Below are 24,057 nucleotides of genomic sequence, written 5' to 3' on the forward strand. Positions count from 1 at the left end.
GAAGGGAAAGAGGGTGGCAAATGGAGTGTATTCAGCTTACAGAGCACCCAAGAACACAGAGGAAGAAAGAGAGGAGTCCCTCCACCTTCCCCTTAACTCCCAATGTGATGTTGTTCATTTCTGAACCACCTCAAGGAATCTCACCCCAGAGAAAAGAAAGGGGAGCAAACCAGCTGTACTAGAGCCAAAATATTTATGACTAAATAAGAAAATGTCAATATTCTCCTCAACAATTGTTATGCTCTTACCTGGTAGTTATGGACTTCAGGAGTATTTTTAGCACTAAGGGAGAAAAAAAAAATGAGCTTTTATGTAATCAGTACATCTACATCACAACTTCTTATAGTTCAGGGTACTACTCTTCAGGGAAGTATTACAGTGAAATAAAATTCGTATTCTTAAGGACATCAATATTTTATTCAAGATACACACCACAGCAATTAGAGTGCAAGAAAAAGGGGTGCAAAATTTTTTTCTTCATTTTACATTTATGAAACAGGAACAAATAATGCTAGATAAGCTAGCATAATAGCAATGAGCAGAAAGGAAGTATGTTTAACTTTAGTCTGATCTCAAACACAAAAAGGAAAAAAAGATTTAAAAATGGAAGCACTTAAAGTCTCATAGGCAGTCCCCAAGAAAAATCTGGTGCTGAATAATGAGAGATCCCAAAGCAATTCATCTCACACCAGAGAATTTGCTTCGACAAATCCTAATGCAGAAATGGTCTTCAGAATCCTTTTTGCCCGACAACAGCAACTGAGAGTTAGAGAGAACTTGGGCAGTCACTTACCACAGCTGTGCTGCTTTCACAGGATTGTTTGCTTAAAAAGAAACAAACAAAAAACCTTAAGACAGGTGAAAAAAACTTAAGACCTGTGAAATATCAGTCATTTTGCAGCTATTGTGATTGGGATATTACACTACAGCTTAAGCAAATCCTCATACAGACATATGTGCACAAATGCGTCAGAATCACAACTGCAGCCCTGTGCTTTCTAGCATTCCTGTGTGAGTACATAAAGTATGAGGCAGACACAAACCTCCCTCTATTTCTTCAAGGGGCAAAGCCTGTCAAAGATGACAGCAGACAGAGTATTCCCTTCAAACGTCACAAAAGAAGGACTTTTGACAGAGTAAGGTCTGCACAACCAGAACACTACTCTTCTCACCTTGCTGCAGCTACCATGTCAATACCATCGAGTCCTTAGGAAATCGGAAGCTACCCCTCACAGAAATTTTGCACCTTACAGAAATCAGACTATTCCTGAAGCTGGTAATGGCCTGCGTCTTATTACAGTGAAGGATGGTAGCCAAAAAAAGCCCATCAGTTGAGAATACAGGAAGGTACTGAGCAATCTTGAGCAACAAGGTCTTGGCTTGTGCTTTGGACGGGCTGGAAAGAACAGTGAAGAAGGCAGTTGAGTAACTGGGAGGTATCTTTTCCTTTTCCTGACAAACAGCATATTTCTCAAGAGCATTGAAAAACTGCTGAGTGATACAGCTGAAAATCCAAGTCTCTGCTGAATTCAGAAAATGGATGACAAACTTAATGAGACACTGTAGAAGTCTCAAAGAGACCGAGCTAGGACAGAATCCAATGCCTGTGGGCTGCAACTAGGTACAGGTCTTAATGGCCAAGAGATGCGTGAAAGACAATAATCTAAAGGGAGTTTTTGCATTAACTTAACAAACATGCTGTTGAGCTCTCTGGAGGGAGATCATCTGGGGGTGACAGAAGTTCTGCCAGGCTGCTATGCACAGAGAACTAAACTGAGCATAAGCCACACTTTCTCCCTTCTCCCCACATCTCACAGACAAAAGTACAGAAGCACTGAGACCCAAGGTATAACCTGCAGGTCTGACAAATCCTGTTATTGTAAAAATAAAATAATCCATTTTTCCACTTATGAAATCATCCACACTTACCTTATTATTGGCTCTCATGTATCACGTAACAGTACCTCACAAATTTAATAAATTTGCATTTCTGTAAAAAACTGACACGTACTAAGGAAAGGGGGGAGGGCGGGGAGGGTCGGTTACAGCCTCTAGAAAGCATACATGCTTGCTACCCTTTTCCCCCCATTGTACATGAGAAATAGAAGTGCCCCCATAACACCACCACAAGGACTTTTCATGGAACTGAGATTCATATTCTAGGAATACAAAGGAGCGCAAAGACATCCTAAGGGAATGTCAGCTCACTCTGCTCCATACAGCAACTACACCTCCAGCCTCAAGTAATACAGAATTTAGAGGGGGTTGTCTTGCAGTGCTCCTTCCTAGGTTTTTCTACAAGGAATAAAAATCTCAGCTTAAGTTTTGAAGGACAAATGACAAAACCACAAGGGAAATCAATTCCTTGTCATTCCATTCAAATTCAACACATTTCAAGTCCTAGAGAAAGCTAGTTAAGGTCAGAGTCTGGACAGGTGAATAACATGCCACTACTGTCAGGAAAGCAGCAACAACCGCATAATGAGACTGCTCAATAACCCTAGAACTGTCTGGCTAGATAAGCAAGTCAGTGAGGCTTTTGGACACTGCTCCACTCTACATGACAATATTACATGCTTTCCCTCATTGAGTTTGATGCAACTTTCTTTCCTCCTCAACAGAGCAACAAAAGAAACCATAGGTTCCTTCTTCACAGATGGGGGATGGAAGAATTAAGCGTAGACAGAGATTAAAAACGGTAGATACGAACAACGGACTCTGACTCCGGAGGAAAAAAAACATGTAAAGTCTGATTTTTAGGTGGTCTGACATGTTTTTCTTTTTATACTGTGGTACAGATTTTATGCTTGTAATACACCATTTATATGAGTTAACAGGACACCTGCATGACTGGTTCAGTGAACACATGTACAAACATTTACCCTTAAAAGTGGAATGCCTTCGAGAAGGATATCGCTTGCTGGGCCTTCTTTCAAATGTACTAGTCCTGCGTAATCTTGTCCCATGTGTTGCTTGATACTCTGTCCGCCCACTTAAAATACAGAAATAAACAAAGTTAACTACTGCCTTTTGCTGGATGCTGGACCCACTCCTTTGTATAAACACAAATATATTGCTGTTACTTCGCTAAATACCTGAATCTGAAGCGTGATCCCAGCCTTATGAAGTCGGATCTACTAGATTTACTATTTGCTGGGGCTCGCAATCTGAAGAAAGCATGGTGCTCCACTGCACACTTCCACAAGTGTTTGCACGTTTTGGCACTGTCTAACCGGAAAACAAATGTGTGCTCTTGCTCTCTGCCCTAAATGCAGAAACAAAAGCTTTGGAAGTTGGCATGCATGGTATTAGTTACTGTCCTTGGCAGGAGAAATACAGCCTGGGCCAACAGTGTGCTGAGCCTCCCTTGTGTTCTCACCAGCCTGAGCACACAACACACTTTGTTGGATCAGGCCCAAGTAAGGGAAGAAAGTTACCTGTTCATCATCTTCCACAACCACAAGCGTTAGTTTGCTCTTTTTAAAGTCCATTTTTGTGATTTTAGGCCTAAACACAAGAAGCAAAAAGAAAATTAATGGAAAAATGGCATTTTGTAATCTAGGACCATCCCCCAAAACACAGGGGAGATTTGCAATCCTGGAACACACTTCAGAAATTGTAATAGAAATACGATTTACTGGAAATGTCACTGTTTTTCAACAAATACTTCACATTTGAGAGTGGTACTTCTAGCCAGGCCAATTTACCTTCAAGTTTAACCTTGATATTTTAACCTTGCAGATTCAATCTAAATTACAAAACGTAGTCAAGATCCCATTACGTAAAGGAGAAAGATTTCAGCATTTTAATAGAAAGGAATATAACACAAAAACAGATTACCAAAAGAATAAGCCTATTTTGTTGGCTCCTTCAAAGATCAATATGCCCGTTGGTGTCAGTCCAAGAGCATATTCACAACCATCTCTTCCCTGCAAGCAAGAACAGAATCAATAATCAATTATGCCATTAGCAGTGTAAATCTTACTACGGTAGTATGTCAAAATCCATAGGCTTTAAACTAAACAATAAGGTTTGCGTATTTTTTTAACATTACAGAGCAGAAGAATATGCATCTGTATTGGGTGCAAACTGGTGGGTTTTGGCAACAGGAGGCTGCAGGGTGCCCTGCGTGGGAAGAGGCTGCGTGCTGCCCCAGACGGCTCCGATGTCTGTGGAAATGGCCCCACAGCAACGCTGCAGCCAGGGGAGCCCACACCTGGGCTCACCTGTGTTTAACAGCAAGCAGTAGCTGCCAGGGGAAGGAGGTGCAAAAGGAAAAAAAAAAAAAAAAAGAAAAAAAAAAAAATCAAGGGACATGGGAAAAGGGACACTGTGGGGGACGTGGCTGGAGATGCACTCTTGGGAGGAGCCCTGCAGGAGGGAGGGAATTCTGAGGGACCACGGCCCACAGGGTAACCCACGCCACTACAAGGACACCCCGAGGGACTGACCCGCACCAGGGCAGGGACCCCACATTAATAAAGTGGTACGTGGATCTTACCTTAACTACGTGCATATCTACACCATACATTTCTAGCCATTTAGCTTTGTTCAAGTAGCACAATTCAGCCTGCGCCGGGCTCTTTCCCCTAAGAGCATAAAATTTATTTACACTTTATGGTAAGAAATTTTTGTGCATTTTAAATGTTTTCAAATTCATTCCCCTAACCTTTTCCTTTGGGTCCTCAATCTTAATGACACTAAATGGTATTTCAAGTTTAGCTTATGTTTTTACCCTCTTCCCTCCAAATGAAAATAAACCAGAGGGACAAAAATTGAAAAAGGTCTAAAATTGCCAATAAGGATGAAAGTTCAGGTAAGACAGAATCACCGAAATCTACCATATTTATTAACAAAAGACAGGAAAAAGAGTTTGCTACTACCCTGAACATAAAAATTTATATGTGCATGTGTGAAAGGAGAGAAAGAGAGAGAAAGAGAATTGTTTCCAATATAAACAGGAAAAAGATCTGACTGCTTAAACTGTTATGAAATGATCTAAATAAAGACAAATTAAAAAAATTAAAACTCACCCCACCAACCTTCCTTAATTACACTTGCTATTTCTAGGGAAGGGGAGGGCTCAGAATCTATTTACAGTACTTCTCAACTGACAAACATAATCATCATTTCACATCTGTTGAAGGGGTTCTTGTGGACATATTTGACTTTGGAAGAGAAGAAAACTTCCTGTTGCTAGAGTCACCACTCCCACACAGGTACCCTACCTGCACTCTTTCCACTTCTGAAAAATGTCAAATTCCATTGTTTCGGTCTGGTTTGGTGCAAACCTGAATTCAGACACGAGTTCTGGTGTGTGCTCTGGGTGCTCACACTCTCCCAGCTCAGCTGCAATCAACGAATTGAAAAGTTAAAACCATAAAGATTATGGGATGACCAGAAACATTTAATTCCATAATCTCCACAAAGACAATGATAGTTTGTAAGTTTTTAAGTATGTTGTAGAAGAATGCACTTGTGCCAATGCTGTAAGTTAACACTCCCAGCCCCAGCAAACTCAAGCTAGATTGTAAGTTAACCGCTTGCCCCCGCAAACGCAAGTCAGATTTTACAGCAAAAGTCAGACAAATGCATTTGCAGGAGCAGTGTAAGGTTATGGTACAGAATTCTGACATTCAAGAATGTTAGAACTAAACCAGCTTAACTAAAGCTGCTTCTCGGGATTTTAAAGCATTTAAAGGAAATAAAGTTTCTATTAAAACCAAAAATCAATGCACTACTGTTTCAGAAGAGGTTACTTTGAACCTTCCTCTCATTGCGATGAGGTCATACTTTTCATTCCAAAACTCTTCCCATTCTGTTGCATGCTTTGTTACATTACTGTTCGTGCCAAAACATGAAGGTAATACCTAGTCTCAAGAAACCAGTGACAAAGTTGTGGGTTGTTTTTTTTTTTTTAAAACCACAGTGGTGGTGTAATATTCCGATTAAGTAATTTTTAAGGAAAGAAATGCCGAAGCATTAACGTAATTGAGGTGTCACTTTCAACTTATTTGCTTAGGGCCTGGTATCTTCTTTGCTAGGAGCAGAACACTTGCAAACTCTACTGAGCTCAGCAGGAGATGCAAGTGCCGAGCATCTCGGTGACTGACACCCCTAACCGTCTTGTGCCTGTGACATGCTTTGCTCCTGGAACCTCTTGGCTATACAAAGAAGCTGTAACGTCACTGCCTCGGGACTGTGAGACAAACATCAGTGGCAAATACACTGTACAGCAATACTGTGTGTCACCTGACATATGATGTGATTCCAAACCAGGCCTTTGTCAGTTGGGGTTTCTTGACTACTACTACTACCAAAAAAAAACCCCCACCAAAAACCACGCATAGGGGGAAATTAAATCCCTTGAAGACAATAAGTTTTCTCGCTTCAGGGCAGTTTTATACGTAACAGTTGCAAGAATTTAATTCACTCTCCGTCTTCAAAAATACCTAGCATGATACATTAGAACATAGGAAGTTACATTCAAAATGCAATCTGTTGATTGATACACCTACTAGATGGTTTTGAGCACTTGAACTTTGCTCAAACATTTAGCATTCCTCAGGATATTAAACAGATCGAGTTCACCGATCTTCATTTCTAAATACTGCCTCACACACATTTTTTCTCTTCAACGGTAATCTTCCACGGTGAGTTACAGTATTCTTATCTGCATGTCTTTAACAGAGATATCGTAGCTCTGCTGCTGTTTCATCTAAGTTGGAAGCCTATTTAACACAGATGATGCTAAAAATTCCTGGCAGTCCAGTCTCCAGTATATAAGAGGGAGCCACAACAAACATTAGCAAGGAGGACTTCAGTTTCTTACTTTTCTTCCCCTCAAGTTTGATGTGTTGACAACTATCTAGGAAAAACATGGGAGATTTCTCTATTAGTTCACTGAGAGGGAAGGTGGGGAATGAAGGCTGACTGTGCCGTAAAGAGGATGTGTAAGGGTGAGAAGAACCATGAGCACGTAGGACAAGATACACAGAGAAGCCAGGGCAGAAGTATTAAGTACAAGAAAAAATACCACCCTTGTTTCTCAATAGCTGTACTCGCTGTTTACCCACTTTCAGGCAAACAAACAACGTCATTATTTTGATCTCTAAGAAACAAGTCTTGAGAGTAAGAGCCAGTAAGAGTCTCACCAGCTCCCCACACAGGGTAGAAGGGCAGCAGAAGAAGGGGGAAGCACGGCTCCGTAGGAGGATGCTCTCCCTGGTGTCTTTCCTGGTGGAATTATGTTCCCTGAATGGCTCAGCAGCACTAATATTTTTCAACACAAGGGCACAGCAGAGGACCCATCTCTTCATTTGCAGTTTTATGACAAAGTATCGTGCTTTGGCATGCCCCTTCTCTGGTCTTTTTCTTTTCTTTGGGTTTTTTTTGGGGGGGGGGGGGGGGGGCAGGGGGAGGTGTTACGTAACTTGCTTATATACATTATGTGTATTCTTTAATAACTCCATAAACTGGGGGACATTTTTAAAAGGAAGTTTCCTAGAAAGTTTTTGAAAACTGCAAAAATATATTTATCTGTAAATATATTGTTGATTCTTTTACAGAAAGAAAAAAAAAAGTTTGCACTATCCCATGAAGATGTCTTATGATTAGAACTGAAAACTGGAGATCTGAGAAAAAGTTTTCCTTTTGAGTTTAATTAGTAGTTTCAAAAGTATACCTGGTTAAATACGAAAGCCACGCAAGACTCAGGAGGTAGTTAACTTATTCTAACAGTGATGATTCAAGTTTGATGACAGCCTTTCTGCAGATAATCCCTAAGCAAAGCATACGATTATGTATCTGCTTCACAAGTTACCCCATACTGCAAATCAATGTTATTTGCTACAGAAGTTCCTTCACCGGACTGGCAACAAACCAACAATTTACATTTGCATGGTGATTCACACAGAACACCAGCCTTGGAAACTGTTGTTTGAAACAAAGAAAGAATTACTGTAACAGAACAACTTCCTTGAAAAAGAAAATGTATGAAGTTTAAAGCTGTCCTGTCAAGAGAAAAGGCTTATCTTTCAGAGGGCTTAGAGTACCAATTCCTGAATAGCCACTTATAACTTTTTCTTTACTGTTAGGAAAGCCACACTAAGGAGCAAGACTGGATTTTACAGAGTAAATGTAACCTGCTGAGGGGGGAATAATCATTTGACATTTCTTTGAACTCTTCTGCTTAATTAAGTTTCCAATGCCAATAAAATGTAATAAACGTTATACCAAAGAATGCCAATTATAGCATATGTCAGCAGAGATAATAAATTAGTTGCAATAATGAAATAATTTTGGAGAAACTTATTGTGATGATGTCAAAATAGTGGAAAACTGAACTAAAAAAAAGCAGGAAAGTGTAAAAGTATGTTCCCACAGGCAGTGTCAAGAAGTGTTAGTTTTGGTACCTAGTTGGAGACATTATAAACATGATGGATAGCTATTGTATTACATTTACACAGTAATCACAGGTGTCAGTTACTACCCAAAATCTTGAGGCATCAACCTATTATTCTTTGCTTGGTTGTCCTTGCTTAGACCAGGGGTGAGGTTACCGGTGTTTTTATCTGTGGAAACGGAGGCAACAAATCAAATATGGGCTCCAGATTTTCTCCATCTCAAAAAGAAAAACAGAGTTTGCCTGCGGCAGTTCTTTGCACACCTAACAGTCAGAGCTGTGCCAGACTGGCGCAGAAAAATAACCCACTACCCTTTAGATTTACATCTGTTGCTGTTTGGAACTGACTTCCCAGTTTTGACTGTCAAGTCCATCCAGAATCACTGAGTTATCTCCATTGCTGTGTTAAACTAAGAGATTCTGCCTAAGCACTCCATGTGCCATTGCCAACCACCAGCAGAACAGGAAGAGTATTTTTCATTTCGATTCATTTTGCTGCTTATATGCATAGAATGGACCAGCTCACTGCACTTTCTTTCAGAAAAAAATGAACTTGATTTGGAATTCATTACACAAGTTTCCTTCCCATCTGCAAAACAAACGGCCTGAAATGGAATGAGTATTTATATTAATGTATTCGCAGCAATAAAAAAAAAACCCACATTTTTCCTACAATAAACTAATGAAACCTAGTGTCCTAAGGTTGTTGTGGTTTTTTTTTTTTTGATCTTGTAACCCTTGCTCCCGACACAGAAGTACTCTTAGTTCTTACCTTTCTATATAATTTTCTCTTCTCCAGTACCTGCCACCCCCTCCCTCCTGCTCTGTAACCATCTCCCATGTGGCTGAAGTAGTAACACTGTGCACACACCACAGCTGCTCCCTCAGCGGGGAACTATTTGGTGCCTGTCTTCCCCGGTCAGCCCCTGGTTTCCCTGAAACCTTTGTCCATCCATGCCTTTGAGGCTCCTTCCCCTTGGCAAGCGTGCCGACGTTGGCTCACGCAGTTCAGAAGTTATGAATGAAGGGAAGGCAGGAAAGCGATCTCCCTAAAATTCTTCTCCTCAGGTAAAGGAATGGCATTTATATATCATCAGTGAGAAAACATTAGTAACAAAGAGTGAAAAGAAACTAGTAGGTGAGTTTTTTAGTACATTAAGACAAACCACTTTCAAAAGATTGCATACCTTGAAGACACAGAGCTGCTAGTTCAACAGCAGTTTCATACGGGCATTTCAGTCTTAAAAAGAAAAAAAAAAAGCTATAGAAATCATGTCTTTTTTCTCAGTGAATACTTCTTGCAATAAAGCTGAAAAGTAGTCTGATATAAGAAATGGAAACATTAACTTCTACAAGCTATTAATGATATGAAACATCTACAATTGATTTTTACTTGCATATGATTATTTCCTAATTTGGTACATTCTAATTACTACTAAACACATGATACGCTCCACCATAAAACAAGCTTGAACTAATAGAGAAGACAGTAAATAGACTAAGAAACCATTTTTGCTTCAACACTATATTTTAGTGTCCTGGTTTCAGCTGGGATGTAGTTAACTGTCTTCCTAGTAGCTGGTACAGTGCTGTGTTTTGAGTTCAGTATGTGAAGAATGTTGATAACACTGATGTTTTCAGTTGTTGCTCAGTAGTGTTTAGACTACAGTCAAGGATTTTTCAGCTTCTCATGCCCAGCCAGGGCACCTGACCCAAACTGGCCAACAGCGTATTCCATACCATGGGACGTCCCATCTAGTTTAGGAACTGGGAAGGGGGGGGCAGGGATTGGCCGCTCGGGGACTGGCTGGGTGTCGGTCGGCGGGTGGTGAGCAATTGCCCTGCGCATCATTTGTACATTCCAACCCTTTTATTACTACTGTTGTCATTTTATTAGTGTTATCATTATCATTATTAGTTTCTTCTTTTCTGTTCTATTAAATCGTTCTTATCTCAACCCAGGAGTTTTACTTCTTTTCCTGATTTTCTCCCCCATCCCACTGAATGGGGGGGGAGTGAGTGAGCGGCTGCATGGTGCTTAGTTGCTGGCTGGGGTTAAACCACAACATTTAGAACATAGCATTTTAAGTTTTTTGGGGTTTGTAATTTAAAATAAAAATAAAAATAGAGCAGGTGTGAATATATTGGCCAGGGTGAGACTATAAACACACAAAATATTTTTGCAGGGTTGACCTGTACAGAAAGTGTTGCACTTCATCACCTTTTCCTCCTGTACTTTACCTACCATACTGAAAAATATGGTAAGCCCATGTTACATTTTCAAGTCATAAAAACCAGGACAGTCTTTGCTCTCTTTATACATGTCCCTCACCTGGTCAATCCATCAAAGGTCTTTACCCATTCTATTTGTCAATAATATAGTCATGATGCACACAAAGTCATGTTATCTCTGTTTTCTAAAGGAAAAAAAATGCATGTGGAACTGTAAATCATGCTTATAGTCTGTGCAAGAATATCATAAAGAATTAAAAAGATGATGCAGTTAAAAGTAAAATTTTAAATCACCAAGAGATTAACTATTATAAATACCTTAAATTACAGCTGTAAGAGCAAAGATGTACTTACTTCCCTGAAAGAATGTCTTGCCGGAGCTGTAATACAAACAGGTACCTGACAAATAAAAATTAGGAAAGTCAAAAGTATATATAATGTCATCTTTCTAGCCCCAAGGGCTGGAAAAATATCCCAATTCATTTTGCAGTCACAACATTTTCATTAACTTGCTCTTAAAAAAAAGGGGCCTTTGGGATCACTCAGACACACCCTGCAACCTTCACAGTTCCCATAGCTTTCACTAAAATCAAAAAGAAGAGAACATTTTTTACCTACTGGCTGTGTTCAGGACGTTTTCCAAAGCCTTGCTGTTTAGAGATGTGCTCTATCTGAGCATACACCACAGCCACCTAAATGTTATTGACGCTCCAGTGTTCTCCTGAATTGGGTCTTGCCCAATTCAGGCAAGAATTGAACTAGAGAATCTAGAGCCAAAACGCAGATAAAGGCATGAAGACTTCAGGGCTACCTTCTCAAACACAGATACTGAGCATGGGGAAAGTCCAAACTGGGCAAAAAGGAAAAGCTCAGACTAAATTTTCACTTAAAATAGCAGAAAAGTTCTGAATAAAAGAAACCTGAATTCCATAGAGCCCACGCATTTATTTAGGAGGCCAAGTAGGAATTTACAGCCTTCAAACTAGCAGTATTTTAAGCTGTTGCTAATCTTCAGTTCCAGGCATGCTTCAAGTTTCACAGCTGCTCAAGAGTTGGGGTTTGCAGCACGCAGAAGTGCCCCAGGTCCTGAAGAGCTCTGTACAGGGCAGGATGGCAGAGGCAGGCTCTGCACTGCTCTGGACACTGCAGGGTGAGGCTTGCAACGATGAGTGGCTCGAGAAAAGAAAGCATGAAGCACTACTGAATCTACCCAGTAAAGGCAAACATCAACTTCTCCTATCTTTACAAAGGATGCTATGAAGACCAAGTGTTTTTCATCACAGAGGACGTGCTGTGAACGTGGTGAAGGATGAGTCGTTGGAATCAGACAGGAAAACAGATACGAAAAGGAAGATTAAAAAGACTTCTCATGATACACTAAAGCAGAATCAGATGTATCCATGCTAGCTCTGTGTCACATCTCTGATTCACCTACTTGGCTAATACCTGACTTGCCACACAAACCTGGGTATCTGCATGCATAGATTAAGGGCAGCCAAGTATATTTCCTGTTCTTACTGTTTTCCCCTAATGACACACAACCCCCTGAACTCTTCTAAACTTGCAAGAAAAATCTGGGCAGTGCTTCTGTTATTGTCAGCTGGCCTGTGCAGGGCTGCAGCTCTGCTCTGGTTGGTATGGCTTACTCTTGCTCCTTTTCTGCACGCAGACTGACAAGCATTGCCATCTCAATTGTTGATATTCCAAATCAGCAAAATACCTTAGAAAATTCTCCACAACACACATGTACAGACATGTACATTCCTCTGTTGTTTTTCTAACTAAACTAACTAATCGGGTCCCATAAAAGTGACAGAAGATGTCTTCCAAAATGCACTGGATTTCAACTGTGTTTTTAAATTGGAAAAAGATAGAGTGGGTGAAGGGTTTCAACACTTCCCCATTACTGTGCTAATTATGAGATTGTGATGTTTACAGCTTCAGTAGAAACTGGAGTCTACTAGAAAACAGGTCTCCACAAGGAATTTCAAACACCCCCCCCAAACCAAGCCAGTTCATGGTTACTGTTAATGATCATTTTTCCTCCTCCTCTTACTCCCATTCGATTTCCCCTTGGAATAATTCTGAGTATATAGTTGTTAATCCTCACTTTTTACTCAACAAGCTACCTGGAAAATATGATCCAGCCAGCATAAAGATTCTTAAGAATCCAGCAACATTCAAAATTACTTTCCCCAACAAAAAAGGAAAATGCAACTATTTGTTCATTGTAAAATCAATTTCCAGCTCATTTTCATTTTCCTTGCATAGTTTCACAGTGGTCTTCTGTCAAGCTTATAATTAAAAAGAAAATTGTTCGTAATGCTGACAATTTAGCTGACTAAAGTGTTTTTCTAATTAAAATAGTCTTCTGAAATGTCACCTTTCAGCAATAATTAGATCACAAAACATCAGAGGTTAATACTTACAGAGGAAATGTCTTACTTGATCACAGCAACGATCACATAGCTCAGAAACCCACATCTCGCAGTGACTAGGATCATATACTTCAGAGGATTAAGCAAGAAATCTTGTGGTAGACAGTAATGGAATAATTTGACCACAGAGGGAATGTAATACTTGTCTAACATCACCCTGATGTATGAAGACTTACATCCATTTTCAGAAAATATATATTATTCCTACTAATTTAACTGCATTTTCTCATTAGAGAATCCCCCAAATCATCCAGGTTTTTGGATCCTCTAAGATCTTATACTCAATTACATAAGCGGCAGGGAGTTCTATAGGTTAATTATACATTGTCTGGCAATATGCGCTTTTATTGAATTAACACTTCTGCACTAAACTGATAATGGATATTAAAGCCTCCATGTCAGTATCATAAGGTGGTGACAATTAGCTCTTTGATCTTGTCTCAGGCAGTGAAAAAAAAAATACATGGTCAACACAGCAGATGGGAGACAGTAAACGTATGCCTGCAGGCATAAGTTTAATGCAAACATCACATGCACAGGAACTACAACAACCAACAATCTTTAAACATCTTAGGCTGACTGGGAGTACGCTGATTATTGCCAACCAAATTAGAAGACATAGAAAGTGCCCTACGGTGAGAAACAGAACAACAAAAAAAGATAAAATAACATTAAGATAGATGATTACTATACAAAGAAGACAAAGTTGGCAGATACAAAAGTCAACCCTTTTCCTCCAGCTGCTCTTTTCCTAGTTTTCAGAATATTCGCTAGATCACACCAGGGTGCTACGAACCCAGCAAGGTATAGTCCTCACAGCCCAGAAAACAGCCTACCAGAATGAAACAAAAGACCTCCAGGTATTCTAAGGTGACTTTATACAATGCAGTCCTTACACCTTTTGCACCACAGAGAACTCGTGGGGAAGTGGAAGAGATTCAACCAATCAACCAAGAACTCAAGCTGACTATTCCCACAATTCTGTGGCCTTTATACCATTATTAAATCACCCCCAAGTCTCAGGGCAAGTGGGACAATGCAGAGCACTGGTATTTTAGCAGGACACGATGGAAAGTGCTCCCAGAGGTATGGCAGGTATCGCTGGTGTAAGGAGCAGCTGTGTCCCAGCTGCAGCTCTCCCCACCCAACGCTGCCTTTCTTTGCTAACTTCAAAGCACCAGAACACAGCATCTCCTATAGACTAAAACACTCGGGAGAGGCCCATGAATGGTTTCTGGCAGCAAATAAAAAAGGTTATGTTTCTCTGACAGTAGGAAAACACCTAAGAAGTCAGACAAAATGACCACTCTTAGTAAGACAGCTCAAATCACCTGCTTACAGCACCCCCTTAGATGTCATATTTACCCCTCTGCCAGTCACCCAGTTAACCATGCATAGTTCCTACCTTGTAAACTCCTCATGAAGGTTGTTCGGTTCTGATGAATAGTACTTAATTCGAAAATGCAACGTGTACGGAGGTCCAACTGTATATGCAGAGATTTTAAATGGGGGAAAAAAAAGTTTACACTAGTTGCGGTTCTGCTAAGGCAGAACAACAGCCACCACCCCACAACCCAAGAAACCCAAAATTAAGTATGTTTTTCAAATTCTTCAAAGAAGCAAATATTTCATGGTTTTAAATTAAAAAATGCATGAAAAAAAGATTAGATGATTACCATACTTTATGATACTCTAATCATTAGATTAATCAAGCAATAGTCCATTTGGCAAACACATTTTTGTTAAAAGCCCCGCAGCATCCTGTGAATGACAGCAAGTTCCAGGTATGCTGCCTGTTGCTGGGGACAGGGAGATATGGAAGGGAGAGGGTGATGCTCCTTGTTACCAGGCTCAAACACACCTCCAAAAAACTCCCACCCAATAGATAGGCTTTCAATTGATATACGCGAATGAGAAAAGGTGAGATAATAAGGTGAAAGTGGTGACGAGGACTCTGGAAGGCACCCATGAACACAGAAAGTTAACAAATTCCAGGAAGTGGAGTTGTAAGAATTGTTATTTGCTAATGCCAGAAGGTGAACGCTAGGTCTGACTTTCTATGTAACACAGATAATAAAATGTTACCCAGCTACGATGAGACTGTGACCAACGCATCCTTATCTGCCTAAGCCTCACCTTCCAGACTAACAGCCTGCTGGTATATTAAATGCTGGAAAAAATGACTCTTTTTCACACCTTTCTAAGGTCTTCTGTAACATGGCATCAACACAGTATATATGTGCCTATTAATGATTCATTCTACTAAACAATATGCAGCCAAAACTCTAACAATTAGAGCTTTGACGTTGGCTCCAACAATAGCTCCTAGAAGACAGGTTGTAAGCACCCTAGGCTGACAGGTAGGCACCACTGGTAAGGTCTGCATCAGCAAGATAATGACTCTTACCTGCTCACTGCTGGCAAAAAAAAAAAAAAAAAAAAAAAAAAGAGCAGTGAGCAACATCCGTCATGAAAGAGGAACTCTTCTCAAAGCACCTGCTGAATGTAAGGTAAAGAAAAGTATCCTGTTGTGAGACAGACCTTTACAACGCTCATCAAATTGCTTCCCTCTTCAGCATTCCTTAGGGCAGGGCTTGGCCAATTTCTTTTAAAAACAGGCCCTTCACAGATTAAACACAGACAAACCAGTGCAACTAAACTGGTTGAAGGTGCCACAGAACCGTTGATTTTCCACATTTTAAGACAGATCAAGAAAAGGACAAAGCTATCGCAGAAAGCGCACCTGCAAATCACTTAGTCACTCGAGGTAGTCTGTGATGTGATGAAAAGGTGAGAGAAAGCCAACCACCAAAACCTTACCCATAGCAGCTATCTTTACCGTCTGTTCTAGCAGACTGACGCCAACACACCATGGGGTAAAAGCAAAATGTCCTAAAGGTCTTTGAAGAACTCCACCATTTACAAAAATCATCTAGATATGTGGATACTTATCAGAAAGAAAAGCAAAGCACCGCTGAAGCAATCAAGACCCATCTCTGTGAGGTCCTGCAAGGGGGTCAAAAATTCCCTCGCAAAATGCTGTATTTTAATCTCACAGAAGCGATATTATCAGTTGGCCTATGGCTGTTGCCAACTGCAGTAACATTAACAAAACACCGTTAGTGCTGATGCTGTACTGTATCCAAGCCTGCAACCAGATTATTAGAGATCCAGGAGCAACTTGCCTGCCTTAGCCGATTACAACAAAAAACTCAGTGGCCAAACACTACCCCTCCACCCAAAACTCCCTTTGATGAAACAGCAGGTATTTCTGCTAGTTTTACTCATAATGTACAAAAAAAGAGGTTAACTGTTACTCAGTAAAATATTTGCCATTTTCTCTTTGGGGGGGAAAAAAAAAAAAAAAAAAAAACAAACGAACAGGAAATCTGTTCTGGATCAGAAGCAGTGACAGAAACAGCAATCTGTGTCCAGGCAACCTGATTTCACAGATCAGACTGACATTACCTGGCAACCTACTCTGCCTCAGACAAACAGCACATGTTTAACGGGGGCTACTGAAGGCTGGTCTATTGCTTATAAATGCTCTTGCATTTGGACATGTTACAGTCAGCCAATTAGCCATTAAATTAACTCTATTTCCTAAGAAATATTTATTCCATTAAAGGCCATATTTAAACATTCAAAATCACATTCAAATACTTTAAGTTCAAATTCTTAAGGAAGTAACAAAATAGGCAGACATGGTACTTACTTTTTATTTGCTTCTTAATGAATTTTGAATGGTCCAACCAGTGCTAAAAAAAGAAAATCCACATTTAAAAGCAGTTCCATTTCAAGATTTTGTTTACACAATAAACTAATTACAGTAAAATTTAACAGATAAAAATCTCTTAGAAGGAAATATTGCCATATTTATTTGCTAAACTTCTACACATTTGCAAAAGTATTTATATGCACATTTACCAGCTTACCTTCTTTTATGGGGAAAAGCTTGACTAAAAAATGCATCAGCACTGCCAGAGAAGTTTCACTTTTCCAGAGAGGAAACCTCAAAATCCAAAGCCACAAAGCAGTGGTGTGTAAGGAAAATACCCTTTTGTCCCTCAGTTTAATTGTTGCCCAAGTGCCCCTGAGGACAGCAGGCCAAACCCCTGGGTTTCAGTCTCCTTTCAACTCCCCTGTTTGATGCAGAACCTCCAGAACCTGTACTGTCCTGCCTTCCATTGCTCCATAGCCAAGTTTTTTCAAGATAAGGATGAAGACTTAACCCCACTAAAAGCATTTTTTGAAACACTGATGCATACCCTCCCTCCCCTTTTTAAACTAATGGCAAAAGATCTTGAGTAGATGTAACTACGATGACAAACAAGTGTGCTTCCCAGCAAAGTTCATGCAGTCTCTCATCAATGCAAGCTGCATCTACAGAAGAGTAGCAATAAACACTCTCTGGTGTAAATTTAGCTTAAATCTTTGACTGTCTCTGTGCAACGTCCTACACAAGGCTGCAATCTGATGTGAAGCAACCCCATGTAAATGCTCCTGTCGCACAAGGTAATAAACCAGCATTTGGACTTCCTTGAGATAAATGTTCTTCTATCTTTATGTATATATTTATTTCAAAATAATAAACTAGGTACTATGGAACAAAATCTTAGGAGAAAAAAAACTCTTTCTTCCTCCCTGTTGAAGCATTCATGCTTTCAGAAAAAGGAGGATCTCGGAATGACTACTTATCATTCCACTAACACCATGCCACCATGGCTAAACAAATGTGAAAAATTATTTGTTGGATAGCAATGCTGGTATTTATTTACTAAGTATGTCCTGAGCCAAGGCAAAAATTTATTTATCACAGGTACAGAGGAGTCTGACAACTTACAATCCTTGAGGTAAATAAATCTCATAAAAAAAGGAGAGAAAGAAGGAGAAATGGAACAATTACTCTGAAGGTGCTTTTATTTGCATGAGACTTACTAGAGTCCTTTAGGTGAGGCTGCCAAGGATTCCATCCTTACGATTTGAGAAATCTCTACCAGAATGGAAATAAAACATTACAGCAGCTCATACAAATACATTCCTTAGAGTTGGAAGTAATTTATTCTGTCTCTACTTTGCTCTCTTATGAAGAATTACACCAGAAACCACAGCAGTTCACAGAAGCTTTGTGAAATTTCAAATTTTTGAAAACGAAAGAATATCAACATTGAAACTTTGCTTTTTTTACTGAAATTATACAAGTCTGTTACTTTCACACCTCCAGGGCAGATTAAGTTTTTATGCTTCAAATACCTAGCTACAAAAATGTCTCTCTCCTCAATATTTATTTTGGCTAAAGATAAACCACTCACAAAGACAAATATACTGATTCCATTAAAAGAAAACTTTAGCTTCATGTTAAATAAAACCAAACATGAATAACATCTATAGTACAGGCAAAAATCCTTCAATAACTTTTCATCTATGGCTCACATTAGTACCATGTTCAGAAATAAGCACCGCACAACCTGAACTACTATAATTCCCAGTGAAATAACAGCTGATAGTCCCAATCTTGGAATATGGTGTCCCAGGCACATTAAAACTCAAATAACAGCAAGTTTCAAACTGATTATTCTTAAGTGTAAATACTTCAAAGAAGGTTTAAAAATAACTAATAAGACTCTAGGAACTACTTGCGCAGACCATTAAATGAGACTATAGCCTAGGCGGGAAGCTATCATTCATTCTCCGTACCCAAGCAGCCAGAGGCAGACTGCTCCAGGAGATAAAGACAGCAAGCATTAAACTCATCTCTCCTCAGAAGCAAGAACGAGCTGCTCTTTTACCCCCAAGCCACATTTACCCCAAGGCACATCATGGCTGTGTGTGATGTGGCCATCACACAGATCACAAAATAAAAATACAGAGGTAGGAGGACATGGACTGGCAGTATTATTGGCCCAGTACCGGCAGAATTATTGGCCTACAAAATAGCTATTTGATGGAACCACAAAAGCACAAGGAAGTCACACATGCAATTACCATGATATCAGAAATAATTTGAAACCAAGAGAAAATTTTGCAACGCCATGTTTTGCGTGAACCTTCATGAAACCAGTTATTACCATTTCTAATATGCAAACAGTCTCTGAATAAACGTATAAAACAATGTGGCTGGGGATACCTCTTATCACAGTTTCAATACACAACAGCTCCTGAAAACTTTGGCCTTGTCAAAGCACTGGGGGTTTGGTTTTTTTTTTAAATATACTGACACATTCAATCCAGAAGTCTGATGTTCAGCATCCAGATTCCACCACTACATGATGTAAGCAACCTCTTAAATGCAATTAGTAGTTTCAGCTGGCTCTTGCAAAAATCTCACTGTATGCAGTTCCACACGTCTTCCTTTTGCAGTCATGGGCCCCTACAAATAGTACTGCAAGTTATAAAATGTCGATGACTCTTGCAAACATGCTTCTATGAAGTAGCAACAATAGGCACCCAGCTGTCCTGTGCCACCTCTGCAATTCACCATGTCTCCCTAGGAACACCATGACCACTGTTATCAGGTGACACTAAGGTCCTTCTTTGTTCATCTCCACGGTTGGACTGACTCAGCTCCAGCTTCCACTCCAGTGAAAGGTTCCCCTTTTCATGAAAAGGCTCTCAAATGCTTCAGCTATTCTTACCTCCTGCCCTTCCAGAGGTCTTGGTAAGACTAGCAACTCCATTCATTTGAAACAAAGGAGGAGTACTTTTCTCCTGCATCTTCTAAACGTATCAATCAAACATCCCATCTGTGCTGAGACTCACCATCCATCATTATTCTGTTGCAAACACTGCTGCTGTTCTGAAGAATCCACTTCATCTTTACTGGACACACTCTGCTAACCCTTGCGTGCTTTTGTGAAACCGCTCAAGTGCATGCATCTTTCTCCAATGACAAAGTGCAGTATCAGCTCATCTTTGTCATAGCGTAAGTATGTTCAGTCACTGGTTTTTGTGGACTCCAGTTTTATGATCCCCCTGCCTTCATTTCCTGCCCCCCCCCCCCCCCCCGGCTTAGTTCTGTTTCTAACCTTTAATACTTGAAGCATTATGAATGTTCTACGGCATCCGTTCTGTGAGAGCACCAAGCCTCAGCCATAAAAGTAATTTTCTGGCCAATTGTAACTACTGTACAGAGCAGAGAAAAAGCTAGTATAAGGCTTTTAAGTGAAGTGTGCTCAAAACCAGCCATTTGTGTTCCTACGTGCACTGGAATTTTCCTGAAAGCAAGCTCTGCAAGTAGAAGTGCAATGCTTCAAGCCATACTTCACACCTCCAGGCTTTGGTAAGGCTCTGAGAACAACACACCCCGACGTACTTACTGACCTTCATAGAAGGCTTGACCCCTACAGCACCCTCAGCAGTGACCATAAATTAAAACACAGTTTTGGCTACCAGGAAGTGATAAATAAAATTGTAATTGCAAAAAAAGCCTCATTGTCTTAATTTTCGCATTTATTTTTAACTTAATTAAGGCTAACAGATGAGCAGAAGCAACTGCAGGCTAGTTTTTCCCAGAAAGGACTTACTTAAAGACTACAGCATAAAGGTGTCAGTAGCATTGCTTAAGGCTTCAGTTCATCACTAATAAAAATATACCTGTGTTGTCTTAAACGGAATTTGGTCGTACGGACACTTAAAGAGACAAGCTGCTAGGACAGCATACACTGAACTCAAAAGGAAAAAGCTCTCAGTGACACCAAAGGCAGCAGGATTACACCCCTTTGCTCCTACTAGGGTCATAGAGCCACAATTATTTGTAACTGCAACAAAGAGGTTCTGTTTAATTTAAAAATATTTCTTTCAAACGTATCTGTGGCATATGATTTCAGTTGAATTGAATTTAATATGACAGAAAGTCTAGAAGGATTTTTTTTAAAACAAATTGGTTTTAGCCACAATAAAATTTTGCCCCCTACAGTTCAAAACAACACAAAAATTTATTTGCAGAAACTCCTTCCTGTTCTGCCAAGTTCCCAAGATCTGCCTTTTGATCTTGATTTTGCAGAACATTTATCTTGTTTTGAGAACATACCTGCTAATTTTTAGTCCAAATTAATTGCCCAGTTACTTTAATAAACAGCTAGCTTTTCGTGAAAGAAAACTGTAATCTCATAACAGGAAAAGGCTGCTACACAACTCTTGCACCTGCCCATTTCATACTCCTGAAAATACATTTAGGATCATGCTGCATATAGATTACTTTAAGGCATTTTTTTCACGGCTCTTTACAGAAACTAAACATAAAATTAATATCACACATATTTCAAATCCTGTCATGGTAACGTTTTAATTATCACCATGAATATTAAGACTGAAAGATAGAACTGAAAAAGAAAAATCCCCCTTAGAGTATTATTTTTGCATACAGAGCAGCGTATCACAAAGCACCGTAACCAATCTGTGGCATTCATGAAAGCCTTGCCTGTCCCAGCCTGAGCCTGCACAGAGCTATCTCAGAAACGTCCTGATACGTGACGTGGTTTATCTGTAGTCCAGACAGACTACACATGAATGATGGAGAGCTATATGGACAACCTTCAAGACCATCAATGCTACCTTAATTCGTATACATGTGATAACCTACTTCGGCCCAAGGAATATTTTGCTTTGCAGACATGAGGTGACAGAAACAGAACTTACAATTGAACATGAACACAGACAATCACTATCACACAAAACAACAGTACATACAAGATTACTCCCTTTCTCTTCTCGGCAGTGAAACTTCATAACCCAGAGAGGGGGGGAATAAAAAAAGTAAACCACAAAAATTATATAAAAACCTTGCCTTGTGTAGCATAATTCTCATTAGATTTATTATACAGACAACAAAAGTTGATGTCACTCCAGATCAATTCTAGCAATAAAAAGTACATTACCTTTAATTTTGAAGCCTGTGCCCAAACACTCAAAAAATAAACTGAAAGGATTTGTAACAAACCTGACTAAATCTGTGGAAGACAACTAAGGAAACCTCTTCAGCTTATACTCTGACCACGCACAAAGACAAAAGAAAACAGCAAAAACTATTTGTTGTCCTGAACAGACCGGAGACTTGACCTTTCTACACTTAGAAGTGAACGAAGAAGCATCACTGACAGACAGTGTCACAACCACCAGCCCTGTACAGCTGCTTCTCAAGTCTGTGCCAGGGAAACGGTCTCCAGTCCTCCTGGAAACAGCAAGTGCTACTGGAAGACTAAAAACTAGATGCTCTGGGAAATCTTAGTGTTTTGGAGTCTCCCACCAAGTGTTCGTAGACTGCAATACAGCCTTGGACAGCCACAGCTGGAAGCAGTCGTTCATCAGGTGCTCCACATCACTGTGGAGACAGCAACCTTGTCTTTGTCCAGTTACTTGAACTGGCATTTGCATCACTGCCACTATTAGTAACTGAAGCACTAAGAACTACAGGATATTGTTACCTGTACAGCTCTTGGGACCTTCCAGCTGTGACTGGCATTTGCTGCTCTGGGCTACAATCCATGGACACACATCCTGCAACACCACAGTCCCAAAGAGCTCATCATCCAGAGGAACAAAAGAGATTCAGGCAGGGGAAAGAGAATCACAGATGAATTTCACTGTTTATTCATGGGGAAGTGGGATTTTTCTACCAGAAGCAGAAAAGGAAACCTTTGCATTATCAAAATATTTACCAGTCTCCCTTCCTCCCAACATTCAATGTATTGAACAATAAGACTTGTCCCTATTTTATTCTGCCTAACGAGCACTTGTTGTTACAGTATTAAGCAGTACATAAGGAAAAAGACTCCTGGCTATCACACTATGAGGCTAATTGACTGGTTTGAGTTGCTCATTTTTCCACATCCCTCACACCCTTAAGAAGTCATAGTAGTAATATCAAAAGCAAGCAGTCAAAAAACCCCTCTTGATTTGAATGACAATGAGCCCTTAAAAGAAAATTCAGATGCAGCAGAGGCAGTCATGAAGCACCAAGTCCCTCCAAGACCCTGACCCAATACCTGCTAAAACATCCAGGAGCCTAGTTCATGATGTGTAGAGAAAACAAAGGCATTCGAGTATTATACTTTGTTGTCCAGCTTGCTTCACCCCCCCCCACCCTCACACTGCATTGTTGAAAACTTAGGTTGTGAAGCACACAGGATCCTGACCCTCCCAGAAAAACCTGGCCACAAGGCCACCTTCCATACGGGTGAGCATCTCGGTGTCCAGATCAGTGGGTCCTGACACATTGCTGCTGGTTAGGACCAGTCTGGGCAACACAGTTCTTGCCCCCCCTTTTTTTTTTCCCTTCTGTTTTTGTACTTGGAACACTGCTTTCACGAAAGCCTATTTTAGTTTCTATGTGCTCTTTTCCATCTCCTCCCTCCATTGTCTTCTCACCTCTCACAGCAAATGAATCAAAACCCAATTTAGGAATCGGTCAATATTAAGAAGTTCAGATGAAAATGCGGTTTGACAGGACAATTTACTGCAGGTCGGTCCTGGCTCTCATTTCCCTGGGGAACCCTGGCCCCCATCATAGCCATGGGCACCTGCAGGAGGCATGGGCTGTCCTCACACAAAAGTCTTGCTGTACACACGCGGTAAATCCAGTGCTTCCCAATGTGCCAGATACATTGGGTGTGTGCACACACCCTCAAAATGGCTCAACTGGCTGCAGAGCGCAATCTATCTACCCAGCTGGGAACAGCTGTACCATATGGACCTTCTTTAAGCCAAGGGGCTTTTGTGACATTAGAGATCGGACATAAAGGACTTAGAGGATCACTGAGACGCATGTAAGAAAAGTGGCATTTTAATTATTTTTGCTTCCATGCATTCCCAACTAAAGTTTGATACTGCAAAGATTATAGCAGCTCAGTTGTAAAAAGAAAAAAAAAAATTTAAAGATGTATCTTAAATCTTTTTCCCCCTCAATTACTCTGTAGTTGTACTTGTGATCAGAAACTAAGTCATGAGAGAAACAGAAGCAAATTCCAAGCTAATCAACATGCACAA

General features: G+C 40.2%; 1 protein-coding gene across 3 annotated transcripts in view; it reads right to left on the reverse strand.

The window, feature by feature from the left end:
- Positions 1-24,057, reverse strand: part of EPB41L4B (erythrocyte membrane protein band 4.1 like 4B) — a 171,169-nt gene that overhangs the window by 93,011 nt on the left and 54,101 nt on the right. For all 3 annotated transcript variants that reach the window (XM_069778719.1, XM_069778718.1, XM_069778720.1), the window contains exons 3-14: positions 16,790-16,832; positions 14,480-14,558; positions 10,991-11,035; positions 9,592-9,644; positions 5,229-5,349; positions 4,502-4,589; positions 3,841-3,929; positions 3,438-3,507; positions 3,096-3,265; positions 2,883-2,992; positions 794-824; positions 249-282 (exon numbers count right to left, since the gene is read on the reverse strand). In XM_069778719.1, coding sequence (XP_069634820.1) covers positions 249-282; positions 794-824; positions 2,883-2,992; positions 3,096-3,265; positions 3,438-3,507; positions 3,841-3,929; positions 4,502-4,589; positions 5,229-5,349; positions 9,592-9,644; positions 10,991-11,035; positions 14,480-14,558; positions 16,790-16,832 — 933 coding nt within the window. The remainder of the gene's footprint in view (positions 1-248; positions 283-793; positions 825-2,882; positions 2,993-3,095; positions 3,266-3,437; positions 3,508-3,840; positions 3,930-4,501; positions 4,590-5,228; positions 5,350-9,591; positions 9,645-10,990; positions 11,036-14,479; positions 14,559-16,789; positions 16,833-24,057) is intronic.

This window comes from Haliaeetus albicilla, chromosome 3 (assembly GCF_947461875.1).
Source record: "Haliaeetus albicilla chromosome 3, bHalAlb1.1, whole genome shotgun sequence".
Taxonomy (NCBI): domain Eukaryota; kingdom Metazoa; phylum Chordata; class Aves; order Accipitriformes; family Accipitridae; genus Haliaeetus; species Haliaeetus albicilla.